Source organism: Rana temporaria, chromosome 11 (assembly GCF_905171775.1).
Source record: "Rana temporaria chromosome 11, aRanTem1.1, whole genome shotgun sequence".
In the NCBI taxonomy this organism is placed as follows: Eukaryota; Metazoa; Chordata; class Amphibia; order Anura; family Ranidae; genus Rana; species Rana temporaria.
Window position 1 is genome coordinate 156,474,807 of NC_053499.1, and position 25,024 is coordinate 156,499,830.

The window sequence follows — 25,024 nt, forward strand, 5'->3', positions numbered from 1 at the left end:
TGCTGACGTGCAACAACTTAACCCCCGGACCAATATGCAGGTTAAGGACCTTGCCCCTTTTTGCGATTCGGCACTGCGTCGTTTTAACTGACAATTGCGCGGTAGTGCGACGTGGCTCCCGAACAAAATTGGCGTATTTTTTTCCCCACAAATAGAGCTTTCTTTTGGTGGTATTTGATCACCTCTGCGGTTTTGATTTTTTGCTCTATAAACAAAAATAGAGCGACAATTTAGAAAAAAAAAAAGCAATATTTTTTACTTTTTGCTAAAACAAATATCCCCAAAAAAGATATAAAAAACACATTATTTTTCCTCAGTTTAGGCCGATACGTATTCTACATATTTTTGGTAAAAAAAAAAATCGCAATAAGCGTTTAACGATTGGTTTGCGCAAAATTTATAGCATTTACAAAATAGGGGATAGTTTTATGGCATTTTTATAATTTTTTTTTTTTTTACTACTAATGGCGGCGATCAGCGATATTTTTCGTGACTGCGACATTATGGCGGACACATCGGACAATTTTGACACATTTTTGGGACCATTGTCATTTTCACAGCGAAAAGTGCTATAAAAATGCATTGATTACTGTGAAAATGACAATTGCAGTTTAGAAGTTAACAACTAGAGGGCGCTGTAGGGGTTAAGTGTGACCTCATGTGTGTTTCTAACTGTAGGGGGGCGGAGCTGGACGTGTGATGTCATTGATCGTGTTTCCCTATATCAGGGAACAGAAGATCAATGACACTGCCACTGTGAAGAATGGGGAAGGTGTTCACAGTTCTTCAGCTCCTGTGACCGATCGCGGGACACCGGAGGCGATCGGGTCTGCGGGTCCCTCGGCCACGGAGCTTCGGACCGGGTCGCGGGAGCGCGCGTGACCCACGGCTGGACTCTTAAAGGCGATGTACCTGTACGTGCCTGTGCCCAGCCGTGCCAATCTGCCCAGGAGGCGGTCCTTAAGTGGTTAAAGTGGAGGTCTACCCTAAAAAAAAATAAAAAATTACAAAAAAATGCAAAAAAAAAGAAAATTGAAAAAAAATATATATTTTTTTACTTACCAGAAGTGGTGGTTGCTAGGCGACCTTCCTAATCTGCCTCTTCCTAGTCCGCGGCTGGTTGTCCTCCTCGCGTTGTGTTCTGGGGAATGGGACGGGCTGTCTTCTGGGAACTGTGTGTATCCCGGAGAACAGCCGCCCATTCATAAAGAGCCGTGCGAATCGCGCATGCGCAGTAGGAAACGGCCAGTGAAGCCCCAAGGCCTGTTTGCCTTAGTGAGGATAGCGGTGCCGGGACCTGCCACGATCGAGGGATCGGCCTCGGGGGGCCGACATCGCGGGTGCCTAGGACAGGTAAGTGTCCTTATTAAAAGTCAGCAGCTACAGTGTTTGTTCCAGCGCCCAACAATGCAGCCTCACCAGTGCCCATCAATGAATGATTGCTTGCTTCCATTTATTCGGGAGTCAGGACACAGGGCCAGATTCTCAAAAGAGTTACGCCGGTGTATCTACAGATACACCGGCGTAATTCGAAATTCCCGCCGGCGTATCATTGTTTTGTATTCACAAAACAAGATACGCCGGAATTAGGCTAGGATCCGACTGGTGTAAATCACTTACACCGTCGGATCCTAAATGCAATACAACGCTGACCGCTAGGTGGCGTTTACGTTCAGGTCTCATTTGACTATGCAAATGAGCCTGATACGCCAATTCCCGAACGAATTTGCGTCGCGTACGTCGTTTCCGTAAGCGTAAGGTTACCCCTGCCATATGAGGGGTAACCTTACGCCAGTCCGCCGTATGCCATGTTAAGTATGGCGTCGGGTCCGCGTCGGCTTTTTCCGTCGGTTACGCCGTTTTCCTAAGTCGTTCTTGAATACGACTTTACGTCAATGACGCTCACGTCGGCGTCATTGACGTTTTCCGTCGTGAGCTGGAGCATGCGCACTGGGCTGTTTTTCAGCCCGGCGCATGCACAGTTCAATCGGCGCAGGGGGCGCTTAATTTGAATACTAGCCGCCCCCTTTGAATTACGCCGCCATACGCCGGGCCATTTACACTACGCCGCCGCAAATTACGGAGCAAGTGTTTGGGGAATACGGCACTTGCTCCTGTAAGTTGTGGCGGCGTAGTGTAAATAGCTTACGCGACGCCGCCGCAGGATGTACGGGAATCTGGCCCACAGTCCTCCGCAGCCGCTGCGCCTCTGACACTAGGTGCGAATGGAGCGGCGGGTGCCTGCTGACGCTGACACTTAGTTGGTTGCTGCAGAGAGAAGAGAGTAGGAAGACCTGTGGCCTGGCGCCCTAGGCGGCTGCCTAGTTTGCCTAGTGGTAGCACCGGCCCTGGCCAAACCCAAAGCTGAACCCAAACTCACCCTCAACAACAAATCAGCATTTAATAGGCCTCTACAAAATGGATTGCGATTGGCCACTTTAGGCACGGCATTTTACTTGCTGCAATTCACCTAATATGTTGAAATCGGCGGACAGGTGCTTTAAATAATACCGAGCAGGCCCGCCGTGACCTTTTTTCCTGCACAGCCGAAGAAAATCCCCACTTTGGCAGGAAAATTGCACGCACATTATTATTAGCGGCCTAGTATCCGACACAGTGGTATGTGTGGGAGGGGGCTAATTATAATAATTATTATAATTTGCAGGATGGTTAGTTCCCAGGGGTCAGATTTAATTCCACTCATGTGTCTTTTCTTTGTGTGGAAGTAGAGGGTGCGCCGGATTGCCGGTCACATTGCTCGCCGCATGAGAAGGTAATGCTCTGCAGAGCTCTAGACAAGAAGCAGTCTCTCTGCAGATCATTAAATAAATAAAATAGCCGTGCTTCCCGAGTCACTTCCCCTTACTCCTAGCCATTCTATTCATTCTGCCCATAGGCAGAGCTGACTGTACCAACGGCCAGTGCCGATCCTGACCAAAATGACACGTCGCCGAAAATGACTTGTCACATTAAAGCGGGGGTTCACCCTAAAAAAAAATTCTAACATTGCATCCAGCATACTAACGACATTTACAGTATGCAGGTCTTTTTTTTTTTTTTTCATACCGTTATATTGTGATTTTCTCCCCGGCTTCCGGGTTCCGATTCCTGCGGGACTGGGCGTTCCCATCCCTGGGTTAGATGATTGACGTGTTGGGAAAAAGTTCCCATGTCGCACAGTTTTCCGTAAATAGCCGAGCTAGGTCATCAGCTTGAGAAAGGAGTGCGGCAGCCGCGTCATCCGCGGCCTGACCACTCAGAAACGCGTCGCATGCCCGGTGACGTCAGAGACAAGTAAGCTTCATCCCAGGTGAATATAGACGCATTTACAGCGTTGTGGATTGTGTGAAATGCACGTTTTGTGTACTTTAATTGAAAGCATTGTATTATTTTACACTAGGGGTGCAACAGATCGTCACCGATCCGTGATCCGAACGGGTCACCCCATTCGGATCGGCACACCACGCGATCCGCGTAGGAAAGTCCCCGGCTTCGGCCTAGCTCCGGAGCGGCGGCCATCTTGCTCCACCCCAACCAATCACAGATCGGCTGTGATTGGTTGGATGTCCCGTCTCTGCACCTGATTGGCCTGCGTGATGAGCGCCCTCTCTGATTGGAAGGCTGCCCGGATTGGCTGTCTTGGCGGCGCTCTGGGAATCAGGATTAAGGATGAGCTCCGGCGTGTTCGCATAGAACACGTGCGGAGCCCGCCAGGAAGTCGGCACCCGCGCTGCGTTAATCATAGCCAGGCAGACATTTCCCGATGCTCGGCTGCAGAGACCGGGAAATGTCTGCCTGGCTGTGATTAGCGTAGCGCGGGTGCCGACTTCCTGGCGGGCTCCGCACGTGTTCTATGCGAACACGCCGGAGCTCATCCTTAATCAGGATGAACGTGTTAAGCTTGAGGGGGAAAAGTGAGCGCCGCTATGAAGGATGGGGACTCACAGTGTTCTTTACTAGTGTGGGGGCAATGTTGGAGTGGTCTGGAACAGTGATGGTGATGACGAGTGGGGGACAATGGTGGACATTACAGTGCAAGTACAGTGAGTTGGCTATTATATTACAGTGATTACTAAAGGGGGCAATGTTAAACTGGCTATTATAACAGTGTTTACTAGTGTGGGGGCAATGTTGGACTGGAACAGTGATGGTGATGACGAGTGGGGGACAACGGTGGACATTACAGTGACGAGTGGGGGGCAACGGTGGACATTACAGTGACGAGTGGGGGGCAATGGTGGACATTACAGAGACGAGTGGGGGGCAATGGTGGACATTACAGTGATGAGTGGGGGACAATGGTGGACATTACAGTGACGAGTGGGGGGCAATGGTGGACATTACAGTGACGAGTGGGGGACAATGGTGGACATTACAGTGATGAGTGGGGGGCAATGGTGGACATTACAGAGACGAGTGGGGGACAATGGTGGACATTACAGTGACGAGTGGGGGACAATGGTGGACATTACAGTGACGAGTGGGGGGCAATGGTGGACATTACAGTGACGAGTGGGGGACAATGGTGGACATTACAGTGACGAGTGGGGGGCAATGGTGGACATTACAGAGACGAGTGGGGGGCAATGGTGGACATTACAGAGACGAGTGGGGGGCAATGGTGGACATTACCATATAGAGCCATTGGCCCAGCTAGAGCCCAGACTTGAATCCGACTTTTTTTCATACATTTTTTTTGCTGATCCGAAAATGATCCGATCCGTGACTCCTGATCCGAGGATGGATCCGATCCGTGAGTTTTTTGATCCGTTGCACCCCTATTTTACACTAATAAAAGGTTTTATGAAAATGCTCTAGGCCGGTGTGCCTTCTTTTGTTTATTGATCCCAACTGCAGGAGTTGGGAGCAGGCAGGCCTCCCCCCGATCTGAAGAGAGCAGCAAAAGCCGGTGTGATGTTGGGGCCCCCGGTGGTGGTCGTCTACTTCTGTGTGCTACAAGACTGAAGAGGAGTCTATACTTCGGACTTTTAACATAAAGGGCCTTATTCACCGGTAACACCGACAAGGTTGTTTGTATGTCTGAGGATTTGTGACCGATTGTTTTTTTTTTTAAAGTGTATTTTGTGCGTGTACTCGAGAGAGGAGCCGGACTGCAGGAGTTGGGAGTAGGCAGGCCTCCCCCAGAGGCAATCTGCCACCTTTCTCCATGCCCCGGGTGGCAATGGTGGGTGTGTGAGGGGTTGCTCCCACACAGCCCACCCTACCTGCTCCGCTTTGAAGCCCAACGGGGCAGAGAGACTCCCTATAAGGGAGTGAGAGGATCTAGCCTGCTCAACCAGCCCCGTTAGTCCTTTGCCTCTCTTTTTAGAGACCGCGTGGTCAAAGTGCGTGCATGTTAACCCAATTTCGAGTGCGTGTAAGTGTGGTGGTTTTTGTGGGAGGGGGGTGGGCGTACTAAGCGCAGGCTTACCTCGCATAGCACACCCACCGGGAGCCGGGCTGAGACCACCAAACTCAATTCACATGTAGCTGAGACCAGGATCCGAACCCCTAGCTGCAGAGGTGAATGGCTTATCAGCGCAGTGCCAATCGCATTGAGCCACCGCAGCTCCCATTCTAATGTGACCGATTGTTATGGTGAGGGGTCTACATGGACATGGGAGGTCCAAGTAATGGACTTGTGTTGAGTGATTGAGTCGAGTTACTTGACCGGGAAACATGGGGTTAACCAAAGGGTGTCGCGTTGGCTGGCCGGGCCGCTCTCAGAAGCTTTTCCATAACTGCTTATTATGTGGAAGAGAGGAAGAGAGGTCGGTACAAAGCCCGGCACCCGGTATTCTGCTGTGATTGCAGAACGGTGGAAGGTATAATCTTGGAGCCATATGTTTTTCTGAGTAATCCAGATGTACTTGTGATAGGTCCGTATCACACAAGTTATTTCACACGCTGGCCTCTCCAGGGTGTGTATGACTGTACAGTATATGTGTATATATATTCATATGCCTTGAAAAGTATTCATACCCCTTGAAATTTTCCACATTTTGTCAAGTTACAACGTAAATTGTTTTTTATTGGGATTTTATGTGATGGACCAACACAAAGTGTCACATAATTGTGAAGTGGGAAGAAAAATGATAAATGGTTGTCAACATTTTTTACAAATAATTATGTGAAAAGTGTGGGGGGGGGGGCATTTGTATGGCGCCCCCCGGAGTCAATACTTTGTAGAACCCCCTTTCTCTGCAATTACAGCTGCAAGTCTTTTTGGGGGTGTCTCTACCAGCTTTGCACATCTAGAGAGGGACATTTCTGCCCATTCTTCTTCGAAAAATATCTCAAGCTCTGTCAGATTGGATGGAGAGCGTCTGTGATCAGCAATTTTCAGGTCTTGCCACAGATTTTCAATGGGATTTAGGTCTGGACTGTGACTGGGCTATTCCAACACATGAATTTGATCTAAACCATTCCATTGTAGCGCTGGCTGTACTTTAGGGTCATTGTCCTGCTGGAAGGTGAACCTTCCCCCAATCTTAAGTCTTTTGGAGACTCTAACAAGTTTTCTTCTAAGATTGCCCTGTATTTGTCTCCATCCATCTTCTCATCAACTTTGACTAACTTCCCTGTCCCTTCTGAGGAAAAGCATCCCCACAGCATGATGCTGCCACCACCATGTTTCACAGTGGGAATGGTGTGTTTAGGGTGATGTGCAGTGGTAGTTTTCCACCACACATAGCGTTTTGCTTTTAGGCAAAAAAGTAAAATTTTGGTCTGATGTGACCTTGGGAGATTTTCTTTTTTATAACCTAACCCTGCTTTATACTTCTCCACAACTTTATCACTAACCTGTCTGGTGTGTTCCTTGGCCTTCACAATGCCGTTTGTTCACCAAGGTTCTCCAACAAACCTCTGAGGGCTTCACAGAACAGCTGTATTTAAACTGAGATGAAATTACACACAGGTCGGACTCGATTTACTAATTAGATGACTTCTGAAGCCAATTGGTTCCCCTAGATTTTAGTTAGGGGTATCAGAGTAAAAGGGGCTGAATACAAATGCACGTCACACCTTTCAGATATTTGTAAAAAAAAAAAAAAAAATGTAAAACCACCCTTCATAATAACAAGTAGGCAATCGCACGCTTGTTAATATAAGTTTGGCAGCTCTCGCTCTCTGTCACGATCTGTAGCCGTCCCGCCCCCTGCCTTGCTAATAGGCTGACATTGTCGGGCGCTCGGAAAAAATGGCAGAATACACACAGGACATACAGGCTGCTAACTATACTGCGGTCCGTGACAGGGCTCACCTCCTCCTCCGATGGCGGCCCGCTCGACAACAGGCCACGGACCGGTACTGGTCCGCGGCCCGGAGTTTGATGACCCCCGCTATAGAGTGTATAATCAGCCACCGGGAGCGAGCGCGTCTACAGCTGATGAACAGCTGTTCCTGCTCAGAGCTTTCCGTCGGCTTGAATTGCGCCTGCGCACTCTGGAGGGAACCATACTGATGGTAGGAACCAGTTCGCCAGAACACCGGCTATAATAGAAGAAGAAACGGTGAGGGAATGATGGGCAAGGTGAGAATAAAGGGGGTGTCCTCTGCAAAGACGCCGTCACTTGGCCCTGAATAGGCAAGGTGAGTATAAAGGGGGTGTCCTCTGAAAAGACGCCGTCACTTGGCCCTGAATAGGCAAGGTGAGTATAAAGGGGGTGTCCTCTGCAAAGACGCCGTCACTCGGCCCTGAATAGGCAAGGTGAATATAAAGGGGGTGTCCTCTGAAAAGACGCCGTCACTTGGCCCTGAATAGGCAAGGTGAGTATAAGGGGGGGGTGTCCTCTGCATAGACGCCGTCACTTGGCCCTGAATAGGCAAGGTGAGTATAAAGGGGGTGTCCTCTGCAAAGACGCCGTCACTTGGCCCTGAATAGGCAAGGTGAGTATAAAGGGGGTGTCCTCTGCAAAGACGCCGTCACTTGGCCCTGAATAGGCAAGGTGACAAGGTCCCTATAAAGAAGAGTAACCTTCATGCATCCTGAGCTCTGCAGCTTTTGTCATTAAGGTATACAGCATACGAAATAGAGGGCACAAATCTTAGACGCCGGCCTTAATGGTGTCACTAGCACTTGTGTTCATTAATTGCTACACTTAACGAGTCAAGCCGAAACAATTTCCAAAGACAATAGCACGGGTGGCTAAACTGTCCTGCGTTATGATAGAGATTTACGTGCCAACAGCCGAGGGTTCTGACTCCAGGCCTCCCTTCACATTCCCAAAATAACTTGGACCACGGTGGAGAGGAAAATCAATAGACGCTTATTAACGAAGATACATTTGAAGAGATAGCTCCAAGTTCCAGGAAGAAGAGATGCCAGGGGATAGAGACAGACGCGAGCTTCAATGATGACAATAAATACTGATTAACTCGCCCGTGTCTGGGTACGTGCCAAACCGAAGCGTCATAAAAGCAGAAGACAAACTCGTCTCTTTAGCTCTTTTCTTTCAACTCCCTCCACGGGGCTCCCTCTTCTCCATGGTTTTACTACTTCCCACCGGGCCAGGTGGGCGCTTCCTCCTGAGTGGACGTTCAGGAGAGTCCCTCGGAAGGAGGGGGATCGCGCGCGCGTGCCCGCGCAGCGGCACGTTCCAGATGCACTTGTGTCACCCGGACACGGCGCATCTCCGATCGGCAGGAGGGCTCTGTGACTGGCCCTCCTGATCACATGATGGTTGTGTCCAATCACAGCCGTCATGTGATGTAAATAGAGAGCCGGTTGCTAGGCGATCGGCTCTCCTCTCCTCACATGGAAGTTGTCAGTGAGGAGAGGAGAGCGGATCACTGCAGCCGGTTGGTGATCAGTGAGTGTGAGCTTTTTTTTTTTTTACACACTGATCACCAGCCTAGTGTCCCCACACAATGTTAACACACAAGCCCCCAAAATAGTGTCCCCACACAGTAAAAACACCTGTCCCCCATATATGTAACAGTAAAATCACATGTCCCAATGATCATCTGCGCACATCTGCACATGATCACCTGCGCACATCTGTACATGATCATCTGCACACGATCGCCTGCGCACATCTGCACACGATCGCCTGCGCACATCTGCACACGATCGCCTGCGCACATCTGCACACGATCGCCTGCGCACATCTGCACACGATCGCCTGCGCACATCTGCACACGATCGCCTGCGCACATCTGCACACGATCCCCTGCACACATCTGCACACGATTACCTGCGCACATCTGCACACGATCCCCTGCACACATCTGCACACGATCCCCTGCACACATCTGCACACGATTACCTGCGCACATCTGCACACAATCGTCTGCGCACATCTGCACACATCTGCACACGATCGCCTGCGCACATCTGCACATGATCGCCTGCGCACATCTGCACACGATCGCCTGCGCACATCTGCACATGATCGCCTGCGCACATCTGCACACGATCGCCTGCGCACATCTGCACACGATCGCCTGCGCACATCTGCACACGATCGCCTGCGCACATCTGCACACGATCGCCTGCGCACATCTGCACACGATCGCCTGCGCACATCTGCACACGATCGCCTGCGCACATCTGCACATGATCGCCTGCGTACATTTACTCATGATCACACAAACCAATTATTATACACTTAACAGGATTTTTTTTTTTACCAAAGACATGTAGCAGAATACATTTTGGCTTAAATTTATGCCACAATTTGAATTCATTGGATTTATTTTAAAATAGAAAGAAAATATTGTAATTTTTTCCAAATTTTCGCTCTTTTTTTTTTTTGCTTATATCGCAAAAAATAAAAAGTGGATTTGTGAATAAATACCACCAAAAGAAAGCTCTATCTGTGGGAACAAAATGATAAAAATGTCATTTGGGTACAGCGTAGCATGACCGCGCGATTGTCACTGAAAGTGCGAGAGCGCTGAAAGCTGAAAATTGGTCTGGGAAGGAAGGGGGCGAGACAGCCCGGTATTGATGTGGTTAAAAAGCAAAAACAAACTTCGAACACTAAAAATTTCTAAACAATCTGTCACCCCGCTTTAGTCCAGAACATTTGTTCCAAATACAGTGGAACCTTGGATTGCGAGTAACGCGGTTTACGAGCGTTTCGCAATATGAGCGCTGTATTTTTAAAAATCGTAACTCGGTTTGCGAGTGTCGTCTCGCGAAACGAGCAGGATTCAGGCCAAAGCGGTGTGCAGTACCGCGTTTGGCCTGAGGTGGGGGCCGAGCAGAGCCGAACGTCGCCGATAGAAGATGTTGGGAAATGCACGGCTGACCTCAGCAAATCTTGGGAACAAAGGCCCAGATTCAAGAAGAAATTGCGCCTGTGTAACCATAGGTTACGCAGCGCAATTGCTTACTTGCTCCGGCGTTATGAATGCTCCTGATTCAGGAACATCGTAACGCCGACTGCAGCCTAAAATCTGCGTGGCATAAGGCTCTTATGCCACGCAGATTTTAGGCTGCATTCTTGCGTTGACCGCTAGGGGGCGCTCCCATTGTGATCTGTGTATAGTATGCAAATTGCATACTTACACCGATTCACAATTGTTGCACGGGCCCTGCGTACGCAAGTTACGTAGTTTCCGTACGGCGTGCTTAGCGTAAGGCTGCTCCTGCTAATAGCAGGCGCAGCCAATGCTAAGGATACTCGTCGTTCCCGCGTCGCGACGTTCGAATTTTACGTTGTTTGCGTAAGTGAATCGTGAATGGCGCTAGACGCCATTCACGTTCACTTTGAAGCAAATGACGTCCTTGCGACGTCATTTGCCGCAATGCACGTCGGGAAAGTTTCCCGACGGAGCATGTGCTTTACGATCGGCGCGGGAACGCGCCTAATTTAAATGATTCCCGCCCCCGGCGGGATCATTTACATTGCGTGCGCTTACGCCGGCGCGCCCTCGCAATTTACGGAGCTACTTCTCCGTGAATCGAGGGCAGCGGCGCAAATTTGCGGGGGCGCAGGGCAAAATCGTTACCCTGTGCCTCCGCAAAAAAAGAGCAAATCTCTTTGAATCCGGGCCAAAGTCTTTCCGAGGTTTGCCGAGGTGTCCTCAGGCTTTTTTGGCCGTTTCCGAGGCTCTTCAGCACCCCCTGCCTCTGGCCGCATGCGGTATTGCATGCCATTGAAGTCAATGCGGAACAAATTATTTTTCGTTTCCATTGACTTTAATGGGAAAACTCGCTTTGATATGCGGATATTCTCCCGGAACGGATTATTCTCGTAATCTGAGGTTCCACTGTACAGGCTTTTTTTCTTTGTGGGCAACACTATTGAGATGTTCAGGACTTCTCTTGTGCTTCTCCCCTGAGTGACTGAATAACTTGTATAGTGCTATAAAAAGCAAACTAAATCGCGGCCCTCAAGGCGCTTTTCATCCAGTGACGTCCTGATCCTTTAGAAGAGGTGGGTCTTAGGTTTTTTCCTGAAGGCCCGATGGTTTTCTTCCAAGACTCCCTGCAAAGCTACTGCCGATTTTATAATGTTATTTTAGCGTCCAGTGTGCATTGAGCCCAATTCAACAACCAAAATAAATAAAAAAAGAAGAGCAATAATAACAATAAATATTAATGATGAGCTACAGGTCTAGACTTGGCTCTCGCAATGTTATTACCTTTTAGGCTGTTGGTGGGGGTAGGGAATGACGATGAGCTGGGAATTCGGAATGATCGCCGTCCATTCCTGTCGCCTTATTTGCTGAAAAGAGAAACCAACATGTGACTAATAGAAAGTGCGCAGACATCCCCGTGGAACGGAGCGACCAGCAATCGGCAATAATACAGCGGTGCAATGGAAACAGATTTAAAGGGGTTGTAAAGGTTTGTTTTTTATTTTCTAAATCGGTTCCTTTAATCTTGTGCATTGTTGGTCCACTTACCTTTTCCTTCCATTTCCCCTCTAAATGTTTTTTTTTGTTTGTCTGAATTTCTCACTTCCTGTTTCTCCTCAGTAAGCTTGCCCCCATCATCCGAGCCGTTCTGGCTGGGGGTTAGTCAGCGTGCTCGCCCCCTCCCCTGAGACTACATCCCTGTGGGGAGACGCTGTGTCCCATCATCCGAGCTGTTCTGGCTGGGGGTTAGTCAGCGTGCTCGCCCCCTCCCCTGGGACTACATCCCTGCGGGGAGACGCTGTGTTCTGGCTGGGGGTTAGTCAGCGTGCTCGCCCCCTCCCTTGGGACTACATCCCTGCGGGGAGACGCTGTGTTCTGGCTGGGGGTTAGTCAGCGTGCTCGCCCCCTCCCTTGGGACTACATCCCTGCGGGGAGACGATGTGCCCCATCATCCGAGCTGTTCTGGCTGGGGGTTAGCCAGCGTGCTCGCCCCCTCCCTTGGGACTACATCCCTGAGGGGAGACACTGTGTCCCATCATCCGAGCCGTTCTGGCTGGGGGTTAGTCAGCGTGCTCCCCCCTCCCTTGGGACTACATCCCTGCGGGGAGACGATGTGTTCTGGCTGGGGGTTAGTCAGCGTGCTCCCCCCCTCCCTTGGGACTACATCCCTGTGGGGAGACGCTGTGTTCCATCATCCGAGCCGTTCTGGCTGGGGGTTAGTCAGCGTGCTCCCCCCTCCCTTGGGACTACATCCCTGCGGGGAGACGCTGTGTTCTGGCTGGGGGTTAGTCAGCGTGCTCGCCCCTCCCTTGGGACTACATCCCTGTGGGGAGACGCTGTGTCCCATCATCTGAGCCGTTCTGGCTGGGGGTTAGTCAGCGTGCTCGCCCCCCTCCCTTGGGACTACATCCCTGCTGGGAGACGCTGTGTTCTGGCTGGGGGTTAGTCAGCGTGCTCGCCCCCCTCCCTTGGGACTACATCCCTGCTGGGAGACGCTGTGTTCTGGCTGGGGGTTAGTCAGCGTGCTCGCCCCTCCCTTGGGACTACATCCCTGTGGGGAGACGCTGTGTCCCATCATCTGAGCCGTTCTGGCTGGGGGTTAGTCAGCGTGCTCGCCCCCCTCCCTTGGGACTACATCCCTGCTGGGAGACGCTGTGTTCTGGCTGGGGGTTAGTCAGCGTGCTCGCCCCCCTCCCTTGGGACTACATCCCTGCGGGGAGACGATGTGTTCTGGCTGGGGGTTAGTCAGCGTGCTCCCCCCCTCCCTTGGGACTACATCCCTGTGGGGAGACGCTGTGTTCCATCATCCGAGCCGTTCTGGCTGGGGGTTAGTCAGCGTGCTCCCCCCTCCCTTGGGACTACATCCCTGCGGGGAGACGCTGTGTTCTGGCTGGGGGTTAGTCAGCGTGCTCGCCCCTCCCTTGGGACTACATCCCTGTGGGGAGACGCTGTGTCCCATCATCTGAGCCGTTCTGGCTGGGGGTTAGTCAGCGTGCTCGCCCCCCTCCCTTGGGACTACATCCCTGCTGGGAGACGCTGTGTTCTGGCTGGGGGTTAGTCAGCGTGCTCGCCCCCCTCCCTTGGGACTACATCCCTGCTGGGAGACGCTGTGTTCTGGCTGGGGGTTAGTCAGCGTGCTCGCCCCCCCTGCCTTGGGACTACATCCCTGCGGGGAGACACTGTGTCCCATCATCCGAGCCGTTCTGGCTGGGGGTTAGTCAGCGTGCTTGCCCCCTGCCTTGTGACTACATCCCTGCTGGGAGACGTTGTGTTCTGGCTGGGGGTTAGTCAGCGTGCTCGCCCCCTCTTTTGGGACTACAGGGAGAGGGGGAGCACGCTGACTAACCCCCAGCCAGAACACAGCGTCTCCCCACAGGGATGTAGTCCCGAGGGAGAGGGGCGAGCACGCTGACTAACCCCCAGCCAGAACGGCTCGGATGATGGGGGAAGCTTACCGAGGACGAACAGGAAGTGAGAAATTCAGACAAAGAAAAAAAACATTTAGAGGGGAAATGGAAGGAAAAGGTAAGTGACCCAACAATGCACGACCTTAAAGGAACCAATTTAGAAAATAAAAAACGAACCTTTACAACCCCTTTAATTTTAAAACTGGGATGTACTGGGACTTTTCTCTGGCCATTTAGAGGATTCGTTAGGAAATGTTAGTCATGTCTAATGATGGATGACTAAGTAGATTTATCAGGCAGAGCCCAGCATGGCCCCAATTAGAAAGCAGACTAATGAACAAAGTGTCACGCTCTGCAGACATGACTCAGCCCCGTCCTTACAATGAACCCCCAACATCCACACTACACTTCCCTGCAGGGATGACTTTTCATTGGCTGTTTATGGGTTGCTATTCTTTTGCAGATCTCTGTTGCATGTCTATCCCTCTATCTAGAGCGGTTCTTTATCTCTAATGGATCAAACCATTGTAACAAACATCACAGCATTAGTGGAAACAAACATCTTCTAAGGCCTAGGGGTCAATGGGAGTAAAAAAATTCCTGGAAGAAATAGTGCCCTATTATTGGTATCAATGGGAGGAATAGTGTCCCATCATTGGTATCAGTGGGAGGAATAGTGTCCCATCATTGGTATCAGTGGAAGGAATAGTGTCCCATCATTGGTATCAGTGGAAGGAATCGTTTCCCATTGTCGGTAATAGTAGGAGAAATAGTGTCTCGTCATTGGTAAGAATAGTGCCCCATCATTGGTGTCAGTCTGGGGAATTGTGCCCCTTTATTGGTATCAGTGGGAGGAATCGTGCCCCATCATTGGTAAGAATAGGGCCTCATCATTGGTATTAATAAGAATAATAGTGCTCCATCATTGGTGTCAGTGGGAGGAATAGTGCCCTGTAATTGGTGTCAGTGAAAGGAATAGCGCCCCATCATTGGTGTCAGTGGGAGGAATGGTGCCCCATCACTGGTATCAGTGGGAGGAATGGTGCCCCATCACTGGTATCAGTGGGAGGAATGGTGCCCCATCATTGGTGTACGTCTGAGGAATAGTGCCCCTTCATTGGTGTCAGTGGGAGGAATTGTGTCCTATCATTGGCGTCAGTGGGAGGAAGAGTGTCCCATCATTGGTGTCAGTGGGAGGAAGAGTGTCCCATCATTGGTGTCAGTGGGAGGAAGAGTGTCCCATCATTGGTGTCAGTGGGAGGAAGAGTGTCCCATCATTGGTGTCAGTGGGAGGAAGAGTGTCCCATCATTGGTGTCAGTGGGAGGAAGAGTGTCCCATCATTGGTGTCAGTGGGAGGAAGAGTGTCCCATCATTGGTGTCAGTGGGAGGAAGAGTGTCCCATCATTGGTGTCAGTGGGAGGAAAAGTGTCCCATCATTGGTGTCAGTGGGAGGAATAGTGTGCCATCATTGGTGTCAGTGGGAGGAATAGTGCCCAATCATTGGTGTCAGTGGGAGGAAGAGTGCCCAATCATTGGTGTCAGTGGGAGGAAGAGTGTCCCATCATTGGTGTCAGTGTGAGGAATAGTGTCCCATCATTGATGTCAGTGGGAGGAATAGTGTCCCACCATTGGTGTCAGTGGGAGGAATAGTGCCCAATCATTGGTGTCAGTGGGAGGAAGAGTGTCCCATCATTGGTGTCAGTGGGAGGAATAGTGTCCCATCATTGGTGTCAGTGGGAGGAATAGTGTCCCATCATTGGTATCAGTGGGAGGAATATATTCCATCATTGGTGTCAGTGGGAGGAATAGTGACCCATCATTGATGTCAGTGGGAGCAATAGTGTCCATTCATTGGTATCAGTGGGAGGAATAGTGTCCCATCATTGGTGTCAGTGGGAGGAATAGTGTCCCATCATTGGTGTCAGTGGGAGGAATATATTCCATCATTGGTGTCAGTGGGAGGAATAGTGTCCCATCATTGGTGTCAGTGGGAGGAATAGTGTCCCATCATTGGTATCAGTGGGAGGAATAGTGTCCCATCATTGATGTCAGTGGGAGGAATAGTGTCCCATCATTGGTGTCAGTGAGAGGAATAGTGTCCCATCATTGATGTCAGTGGGAGGAATAGTGTCCCATCATTGGTGTCAGGGAGAGGAAATCCTGCTCTGTAATATCCTTGTACTAGGGAATGAGAAGCATGTGATTCCCCCCTATACCCCTCACTAGTATTACGCTCCACCAATACATATTATAGACATTTAGCACATACAGGCTATACTGACCTTTTCTCCAGACGGACGAGGGATTCCGACATACAGATGATCGAGGAAGTTGGCGCTGCGCCCTAATCCCAGGACGTTGTACGGCAGCTGGAGAGCCATGTGTGCCGACTGACTCAGCTGCCCGGCTGAAATTAAACACAGGAATAATCACTGACTGCCAGCCCTACACATGTAAACATGGCGGAAAACGCTCCTATGTGCTGCAGAGTCGCATTCTTCTACTAAGGATCCATTTTAACGGCTCCTTTACATCATTTTGCACAAATTCAAACTTTGCTAACAATTTAAAGAGTACCAGTCATTTCCTTACATCAGTGTTTCTCAACTCCAGTCCTCAAGGCGCGCCCCAACAGGTCATGTTTTCGGGATTTCCCTGAGATGAAACGGCTGTGGTAGTTACTAAGCCCAGGTTCACACTGACAGTGGGAATGAACTCCCACAAATTCATTCCTGCACGTTAGTCCCGACTTCGGGGGGCGATTTCAGAAACACCTGTGCGGGTTTCTGCAAAGTCGCCGAAAGTAATACAGAAACTACTGTTGGGAATCGGTGCGGCGCTGCACCGATTCGGACGTGCCATTCATGGCAATAGTCGCCAATTTGGCATGACTGAGAGAGGGAGCGAGAGAGAGGGAGGAAGAGAAAGAGAGGGAGGGAGCGGGAGAGAAAGAGAGAGAGAGAGAGAGAGGGCGGGAGAGAGAGAGGGCAGGAGAGAGAGAGAGAGAGAGAGAGAGAGAGGAAGGGAGAGAGGGGGGGGCAAGAGAGGGGGAGGCAGAGAGAGGGAAAGAGAGAGGGGGAGGGGAGAGAGAGGGTGAGAGAGGGGGGAGAGAGAGAGGGAGAGGGTGAGAGAGAGGGGGGAGAGAGAGAGTGAGAGGGAGAGAGAGAGGGGGAGAGAGAGGGGGAGAGAGAGAGAGGGAGAGAGAGAGATGGGGAGAGAGAGAGAGAGAGAGAGAGAGAGATGGGGAGAGAGAGGGGGAGAGAGAGAGGGGGAGAGAGAGGGGGAGAGAGAGAGGGGGGAGAGGAGAGAGAGAGAGGGGGGAGAGAGAGGGGAGGGAGAGGAGAGAGAGGGGAGGGAGAGGAGAGTGAGAGGGGGGGAGAGGAGAGTGAGAGGGGGGAGAGGAGAGAGAGAGGGGGGAGAGGAGAGTGAGAGGGGGGGGAGAGGAGAGTGAGAGGGGGGGAGAGGAGAGTGAGAGGGGGGAGAGAGAAAGAGGGGGAGGGGAGAGAGAGGGGAGGGAGAGAAGAGAGAGAGGGGGAGAGGAGAGAGAGAGGGGGGAGAGGAGAGTGAGAGGGGGGAGAGGAGAGTGAGAGGGGGGAGAGGAGAGTGAGAGGGGGGAGAGGAGAGAGAGAGGGGGGAGAGGAGAGTGAGAGGGGGGAGAGGAGAGTGAGAGGGGGAGAGGAGAGTGAGAGGGGGGAGAGGAGAGAGAGAGGGGGGAGAGGAGAGTGAGAGGGGGGGGGAGAGGAGAGTGAGAGGGGGGGAGAGGAGAGTGAGAGGGGGGGAGAGGAGAGTGAGAGGGGGGAGAGGAGAGAGAGAGAGGGGGGAGAGGGAGGGGGAGGAGAGAGAGAGGGGGGAGAGGGAGGGGGAGGAGAGAGAGAGAGGGGGGGAGAGAAGGAAGAAAGAAAGGAAGGAAGGAAAGAAAAAGGAAGGAAGGAAGGAAGGAAGGAAGGAAGGAGGGAGGGAAAGAAGAAAGAAAATAAAAGAGACAGAGAGAGAGAGAGAGAAAGAAAGAAAGAGTAAGAGACGGAAGGAAGGAAGAAAGAAAGGAAAAGAAAGGAAGGAAAGAAAAAGAGAAAGCGAGAGAGAGAGAAAAAGAAAGGAAGGAAAGAAAGAAACAAAGAAAGAAAGAAACAAAGAAAGAAAGAAACAAAGAAAGGACCGGAAGGAAAAAAGAAAAACAAACAGAGGGAAAGATAAAAAAGGAAAAGAAGAAAGGAAGGAAGAAAAGAAAGGAAAAGAAAGGAAGGAAAGAAAAAGAGAAAGCGAGAGAAAGAGAGACGGAAAGGAAGGAAGGAGGGAAAGAAAGAAAGAAAGAAAGAAAGAAAGAAAGAAAGAAAGAAAAGACTGTAAGGAAAAAAGAAAAACGAACAGAAGGAAAGAAAATAAAAAAGAAAAGAAAGGAAAGGAAAAGAAGCAAGGAAGAAGGAAAGATAAATATGCGGTAGAAGCAGACAGTGGCAGGATCCTGTAGATAACGGATAGAGACGGATAGATTTCGATGGTTCCGGGTCATGTGACACGACACAAGGACATTTCCAGCACAGGGGACTAAACAGATGTGAAATGTAATTCTTTCTATAAAGCAGAAATGTTTGGGACGTGATTTGGGACGCGGTGTTGCCGCCTTGGCCAGACGTCCCCGGATATATTCCAGCGCTGTCTGGAAACAAAAGAAGTCATTATTTCCCCCTTTGTTCTGTTTAATGGCAGCACAAGGCCGATCATTGAAATATTTCACACTTGCGCAGGAAAACTTGTGACGGATCAGTTTAATCATCTGCTCAGCCGCTGGGTGTATAATTACTGGCGAGGGGAGCTGGACCCTCACGCTTACAGCGTGCCAATGAAGGCCGCCATCTTGTGGGCCGAATTACTAAGCCTGAGGAATCTTCTGTGTTGAGCGGTGACGAGGGATGGCGTGGAAGACGATGAAACGCAAACATCCATTTTTATGGCACGCTTTAGAACGCGCACTGCAGTCTGAACAGTAAGATTGCCAACAATGGTCCGCACTGCGCTCACACTCATACTGTCATCAAACTGTCCATAAAGAGAACCCGTCTAAATAGAAATAGGCTTGCTGGCTTTGCTGACATAAATAGGAGTTTCACCCACATTTTTATCTTTGCACCATTTGGTTGATTGCAGCATGTTTTCCTCTATTCACGCTGACAGGAGCGAGTAGAGGAGAGCCGATCGGCTGCTCTCCTGACAAGGGGGGTCTGTGCTGATAATCAGCGCATTGATCATCAGTGTAGACCCATCAAGGATGCCCACTGCACTGGAGACCACCAGGGATGCCAATTAGTGCCCATTGGGCACGGCACTCTGTGGCCATCAGTGTTGTCTGCCAGTGCCTCCTGATCAGTGCTGCCTGCCAGTGCCCATCAGTGCCACCCCTCAGTGCTACCTATAAGTGCCCATCAGTGCCACCCTTCAGTGTTGCCTATAAGTTCCCACCAGTGACACCTATGAGTGCCCATCGGTGTCACCTATCAGTGCCACCCCTTAGTGCCAACGAAAATATGCACCCTAAGATACGACGGTGTAAGAGACTTACACCAGTCGGATCTTAGGCCCCGTACACACGACCAAACATGTATGCTGAAACTGGTCCGCGGGCCAGTTTCAGCATACATGTTCGGTCGTGTGTAGGCACGAGCGGGCCGAATTCCAGCAAACATTTGCCCGCCGGGCCTTTTCCCAGCGGGCAAATATTCGTGGACGTGTTTTAAAACCGTCCGCTGGAATCCTGCCCGCTTGGACATGTACGGTCGTCAGTACAGACCTACCGTACATGTCCGAGCGCCCGCCGTCCCTCGCATGCGTCGAATGACTTCGCCGCATGCGTGGAAGCCTTTAAATGGCAGGCCCGCCCACGTCTCCGCGTCATCGCCGCGGCGACGACGCGGACACGCCCCGCGTATTGTTTACGCGCGGACTTCTGTACGATGGTGTGTACAACCATCGTACAGAAGCCCTCTGGCAGGCATGTACGGTGAAAACGGTCCGACGGACCGCTTTCATCGTACATGTTTGGTCGTGAGTACCCGGCCTAAGGCTAATGTCGGCGTATCTTGCTTTCTGAATACAGAAAGAAGATACGCCGGCGCAGCTTTGAATTTACGCGGCGTATCTATAGATATGCCGTCGTAAATCAATGCTGAATCTAGCCCATTACGTGTTTTTTTTGGTTGATGAATTGTTTGGTACAGCCAAATTTTAGTTTTTAATCTGAGCTTGGTTAAGTTGACCAATAAAATTCAGCATTTTGGGCCACGATTGGTTCCATCATCACGGTGGGATGGTAGGAATTGGAGTTTGGAGACCTCAATGTATAATCTTCAAGGTTGTCACAAACACAATGCAAGCCCAAGCATGTAGGTAGAATCTCGCTTCCTCCGAATGAGATTCGTTTTTGTTCAATGTGAAAAATGTTATTTCAGTAACTCTACAGGATCATTACTGAAGAGAGACTAGTGAGCAGGCGAGGCGTTACCCATCTCCTCATTCCACACCAGACATTGTTATAATGTTCCCGACTCCAGTCTGACTACCACCATGCTCTCCTTTACACCGTGACCTTCGTGTTTCTTGAAACATGCTGCATTAATGTCACTGGTGCGGTACACCGGAGTCCTGGATCATGAGAACTAGAGTAATGGTATAAAGTAGGCCTTCGTCTCACACCAACCAATTGTGTAAAAAATCATCTTATACACCGGCAAATACGGTACTTAAAGTGGAGGTTCACCCAAAAACCTTTTTTTTAACATTAGATTGAGGCTCATTTTGTCTAGGGGAATCGGGTGTTTTTATTACAATTGAAGCTGTACTTACCGTTTTAGAGAGCGATCTTCTCCGCCGCTTCCGGGTATGGCCTTCGGGACTGGGCGTTCCTACTTGATTGACAGGCTTCCGACAGGCTTCAGACGGTCGCATACATCGCGTCACGATTTTCCGAAAGTAGCCGAACGTTGGTGCGCAGGCGCCGTATAGAGCCGCACCGACGTTCGGCTTCTTTCGGCTACTCGTGACGCGATGTATGCGACCGTCGGAAGCCTGTCAATCAAATAGGAACGCCCAGTCCCGAAGGCCATACCCGGAAGCGGCGGAGAAGATCGCTCTCTAAAACGGTAAGTACTGCTTCGATTTTAAAAAAACTACCCGATTCCCGTTGACAAAATAAGCATCAATCTAATGTTAAAAAAAAAATTTCGGGTGAACTCCCGCTTTAAATATTCTTTGAATTGTGTATGGCGATCCGAATGACGACAATTCCTCAGAGGACAGTTATAGGGTCGTCTCCTAGAATGTTCCAATGCATGGCTGTAGAAGACTTTATTTACTTCCCTGTTTGCTGTGCCTCAAGTTGAATAGAAGATGATCTACCAGTCAACTTCTGCTTAACCACCCTGCCGTTTGATTAGTGCTGCAGGCAAAAAGCTGCAGCGCTGATCTGTTTATTTCCGACAATGGGAGGGGGGAGTCTCACAGCTGTCAGAATACAATAGCGCAGTGGGGAGGATTCCCCCATCCACCTCGAATGTGGCTGCTAAGAAAAGCGTCTGTCTCACCCGACTCACAAGCTGCCTAATGACAACGTGGTTTAACCAGACAAACGCATGACTGCATGAGCCGGGCAGCACCGAGCCCTCTCCACACTATTTATTGCTTTACTTAAGCTGCCTGACGTATTTATTGCATCACTTTGTTATATTAACCGGACTCCATTAGCTTTTATATACACTTAAAGCAATTAAAAGCTGATGAAGCAGCCATTATGTATCACTGTACCAATAGTGCTGTCGTCAGTGGCTCAAGACTGTGTTGATAAAGGGGCATTTGCTGCGGGTCCTGCAAGATGTAGAGGCGACGTTCCTGCATCCAACCATTTATAAAGCCTCTGATGGAACCGTCCACCACCCGGCTTGGGTGCTTCCGTCAATAATGCATCCAAGATGCTAGACACTCGCTTAGGTGCAAAGTGGAAAATTGCTGTTCACAGAGGGCCAGATTCACAAATGAGATACGACGGCGTTTCTCCTGATACGCCGTCGTATCTCTGTTTCTATCTATGCGACTGATTCATAGAACCAGTTACGCATAGATATCCCTAAGATCCGACAGGTGTAATGGACTTACACTGTCGGATCTTAGGATGCAGTACCGCGGCCGCCGCTGGGGGGAGTTCGCGTCGTAAACCAGCGTCGGGTATGCAAATTAGGAGTTACGGCCGATCCACAACGGTTTTTCGCGTTCGCTACGTCGCCGCTAGTATAGTTTCCTGTCGCAAAGTTACACTTTTTTTTTGGTGCCTTAACTTTAGTCAGCAAGTGTATTGCTGTCTAAGGTATGGTCGTCGTTCCCGCGTCGAAATTTAAAAATCAACGTCGTTTGCGTAAGCCGTCCGGGAATACGGAAGTACGCTATGCACGTCGCCGTTCAAAAAAATGACGTCACGGCGCGCAAAGCACGGCGGGAGTTAGGAAACGGAGCATGCGCAGTAGGTCCGGCGCGGGAGCGCACCTAATTTAAATGGCACACGCCCATTTGAATTGGCCCGCCTTGCGCCGGAGGCCGCGGGCGTAGGTTTTCATCGCAAGGGCTTTGTGAATCAGGCACTTGCGATGAAAAATTGCGGCGGTTTAACTTATCTAGGATAAGTTACGCCGCTGCGATTCTACGTCAATCTGGCCCATAGGCTCTCCATCCAATCTGACAGAGCTTGAGATATTTTACAAAAAAGAATTGCAGATGTAATTGCAGAGAAAGGCGGTTCCACAAAGGATTGACTCCGGGGGGCGCCATACAAATGTCCCCCCCACACTTATCACATATTTATTTGTAAAAAATGTTAAACCATTTATCATTTTCCTTCCACTTCACAATTATGTGCCACTTTGTGTTGGTCCATCACATAAAATCCCAATAAAATACATTCATCAAGGCACTGTATATAGCACACGAGATCAGGTGGCCTGATTACATTATTGTATACAATGCAAACCATAAACATGAATATAATAAACATAGCAAAAGAACAGCCAACTTAAACAGTATGCTAATCCGCATCTAGCAACTCCTGGGTTACACACAGTTCCCAGAAGGCAGCGCGCCCCATTCACCACAAGACACCGCGACGCAGGACGAAGAAGAGGACCGCGGTGAAGGAAGAGGCAGGAGAGCTACTTCTGCATAGCAACAGCCCTTTCTGGTGAGTATAATTTTTTTGGTAAAAAAAATATATATAATATATGGGTGGTACTCCACTTTAAACAAGCCTAGGTACCTAGACTGTTCTTTGATTAATCAGGGATCCGACCTCATCTCAGACTGTCCGGCACCGGTCTACAACTGTCTATGAGACAAAACTCATACAATGTTCCAGCAGTCTGAAAAAGTGGAATTAATTCATCCTCATAGATTTCTTGAGGGATATTGTTGATAAAAATACTTTCCAAATGGAGGGGCTTCTCCAACCTAGTATGCAAGAGGGCCACCATATTTCCTCTGACCATTAACCTGTATAAGATTTAATATTACCGGATTTGCCGGCGTATAAGACGACCCCCTAATTTTCCAGCTAAAATGTTGGTTTTGGGATACACTCACCTTATAAGACCCCTCACTGTGCCATTATACATGCCTCGCTGTGCCATCTATACATGCCTCACTGTGCCACCTATACATGCCTCACTGTGCCACCTATACATGCCTCACTGTGCCACCTATACATGCCTCACTGTGCCACCTATACATGCCTCACTGTACTATCTATACATGCCTCACTGTGCCATCTATACATGCCTCACTGTGCCACCTATACATGCCTCACTGTGCCACCTATACATGCCTCACTGTGCCACCTATACATGCCTCACTGTGCCACCTATACATGCCTCACTGTACTATCTATACATGCCTCACTGTGCCACCTATACATGCCTCACTGTGCCACCTATACATGCCTCACTATGCCATCTATACATGCCTCACTGTGCCATCTATACATGCCTCACTGTACTATCTATACATGCCTCACTGTGCCACCTATACATGCCTCACTGTGCCATCTATACATGCCTCACTGTGCCACCTATACATGCCTCACTGTGCCACCTATACATGCCTCACTGTGCCACCTATACATGCCTCACTGTGCCACCTATACATGCCTCACTGTGCCACCTATACATGCCTCACTGTGCCACCTATACATTCCTCACTGTGCCACCTATACATGCCATCTATACATGCCTCACTGTGCCATTATACATGCCTCACTGTGCCATCTATACATGCCTCACTGTGCCACCTATACATGCCTGACTGTGCCACCTATACATGCCTGACTGTGCCACCTATACATGCCTCACTGTGCCACCTATACATGCCTCACTGTGCCACCTATACATGCCTCACTGTGCCACCTATACATGCCTCACTGTGCCATTATACATGCCTCACTGTGCCATTATACATGCCTCACTGTGCCACCTATACATGCCTCACTGTGCCACCTATACATGCCATCTATACATGTCTCACTGTGCCATCTATACATGCCTCACTGTGCCATCTATACATGCCTCACTGTGCCATCTATACATGCCTCACTGTGCCATCTATACATGCCTCACTGTGCCATTATACATGCCTCACTGTGCCATTATACATGCCTCACTGTGCCATCTATACATGCCTCACTGTGCCATTACACATGCCTCACTGTGCCATCTATACATGCCCCACTGTGCCACCTATACATGCCTCACTGTGCCACCTATACATGCCTCACTGTGCCACCTATACATGCCTCACTGTGCCATCTATACATGCCTCACTGTGCCACCTATACATGCCTCACTGTGCCATCTATACATGCCTCAATGTGCCACCTATACATGCCTCACTGTGCCACCTATACATGCCTCACTGTGCCACCTATACATGCCTCACTGTGCCACCTATACATGCCTCACTGTGCCATCTATACATGCCTCACTGTGCCACCCATACATGCCTCACTGTGCCATCTATACATGCCTCACTGTGCCATTATACATGCCTCACTGTGCCATCTATACATGCCTCACTGTGCCACCTATACATGCCTCACTGTGCCATCTATACATGCCTCACTGTGCCATCTATACATGCCTCACTGTGCCACCTATACATGCCTCACTGTGCCATTCCATTTCCTGCCTCGACGATCTCCCTACCTTCTCCTGTTTGCAGAGTATGTCAGACTCAGGCTGTTCCGTGATAGGCGGAACACTAATTTTCCCAGCAGAGCCTCTGT

General features: G+C 50.0%; 1 protein-coding gene across 1 annotated transcript in view; it reads right to left on the minus strand.

The window, feature by feature from the left end:
* ITFG1 (integrin alpha FG-GAP repeat containing 1) overlaps window positions 1–25,024 on the minus strand; it is a 207,290-nt gene that overhangs the window by 13,169 nt on the left and 169,097 nt on the right. The window contains exons 15-16 of the mRNA XM_040329507.1: window positions 16,002–16,126; window positions 11,596–11,678 (exon numbers count right to left, since the gene is read on the minus strand). Coding sequence (XP_040185441.1) covers window positions 11,596–11,678; window positions 16,002–16,126 — 208 coding nt within the window. The remainder of the gene's footprint in view (window positions 1–11,595; window positions 11,679–16,001; window positions 16,127–25,024) is intronic.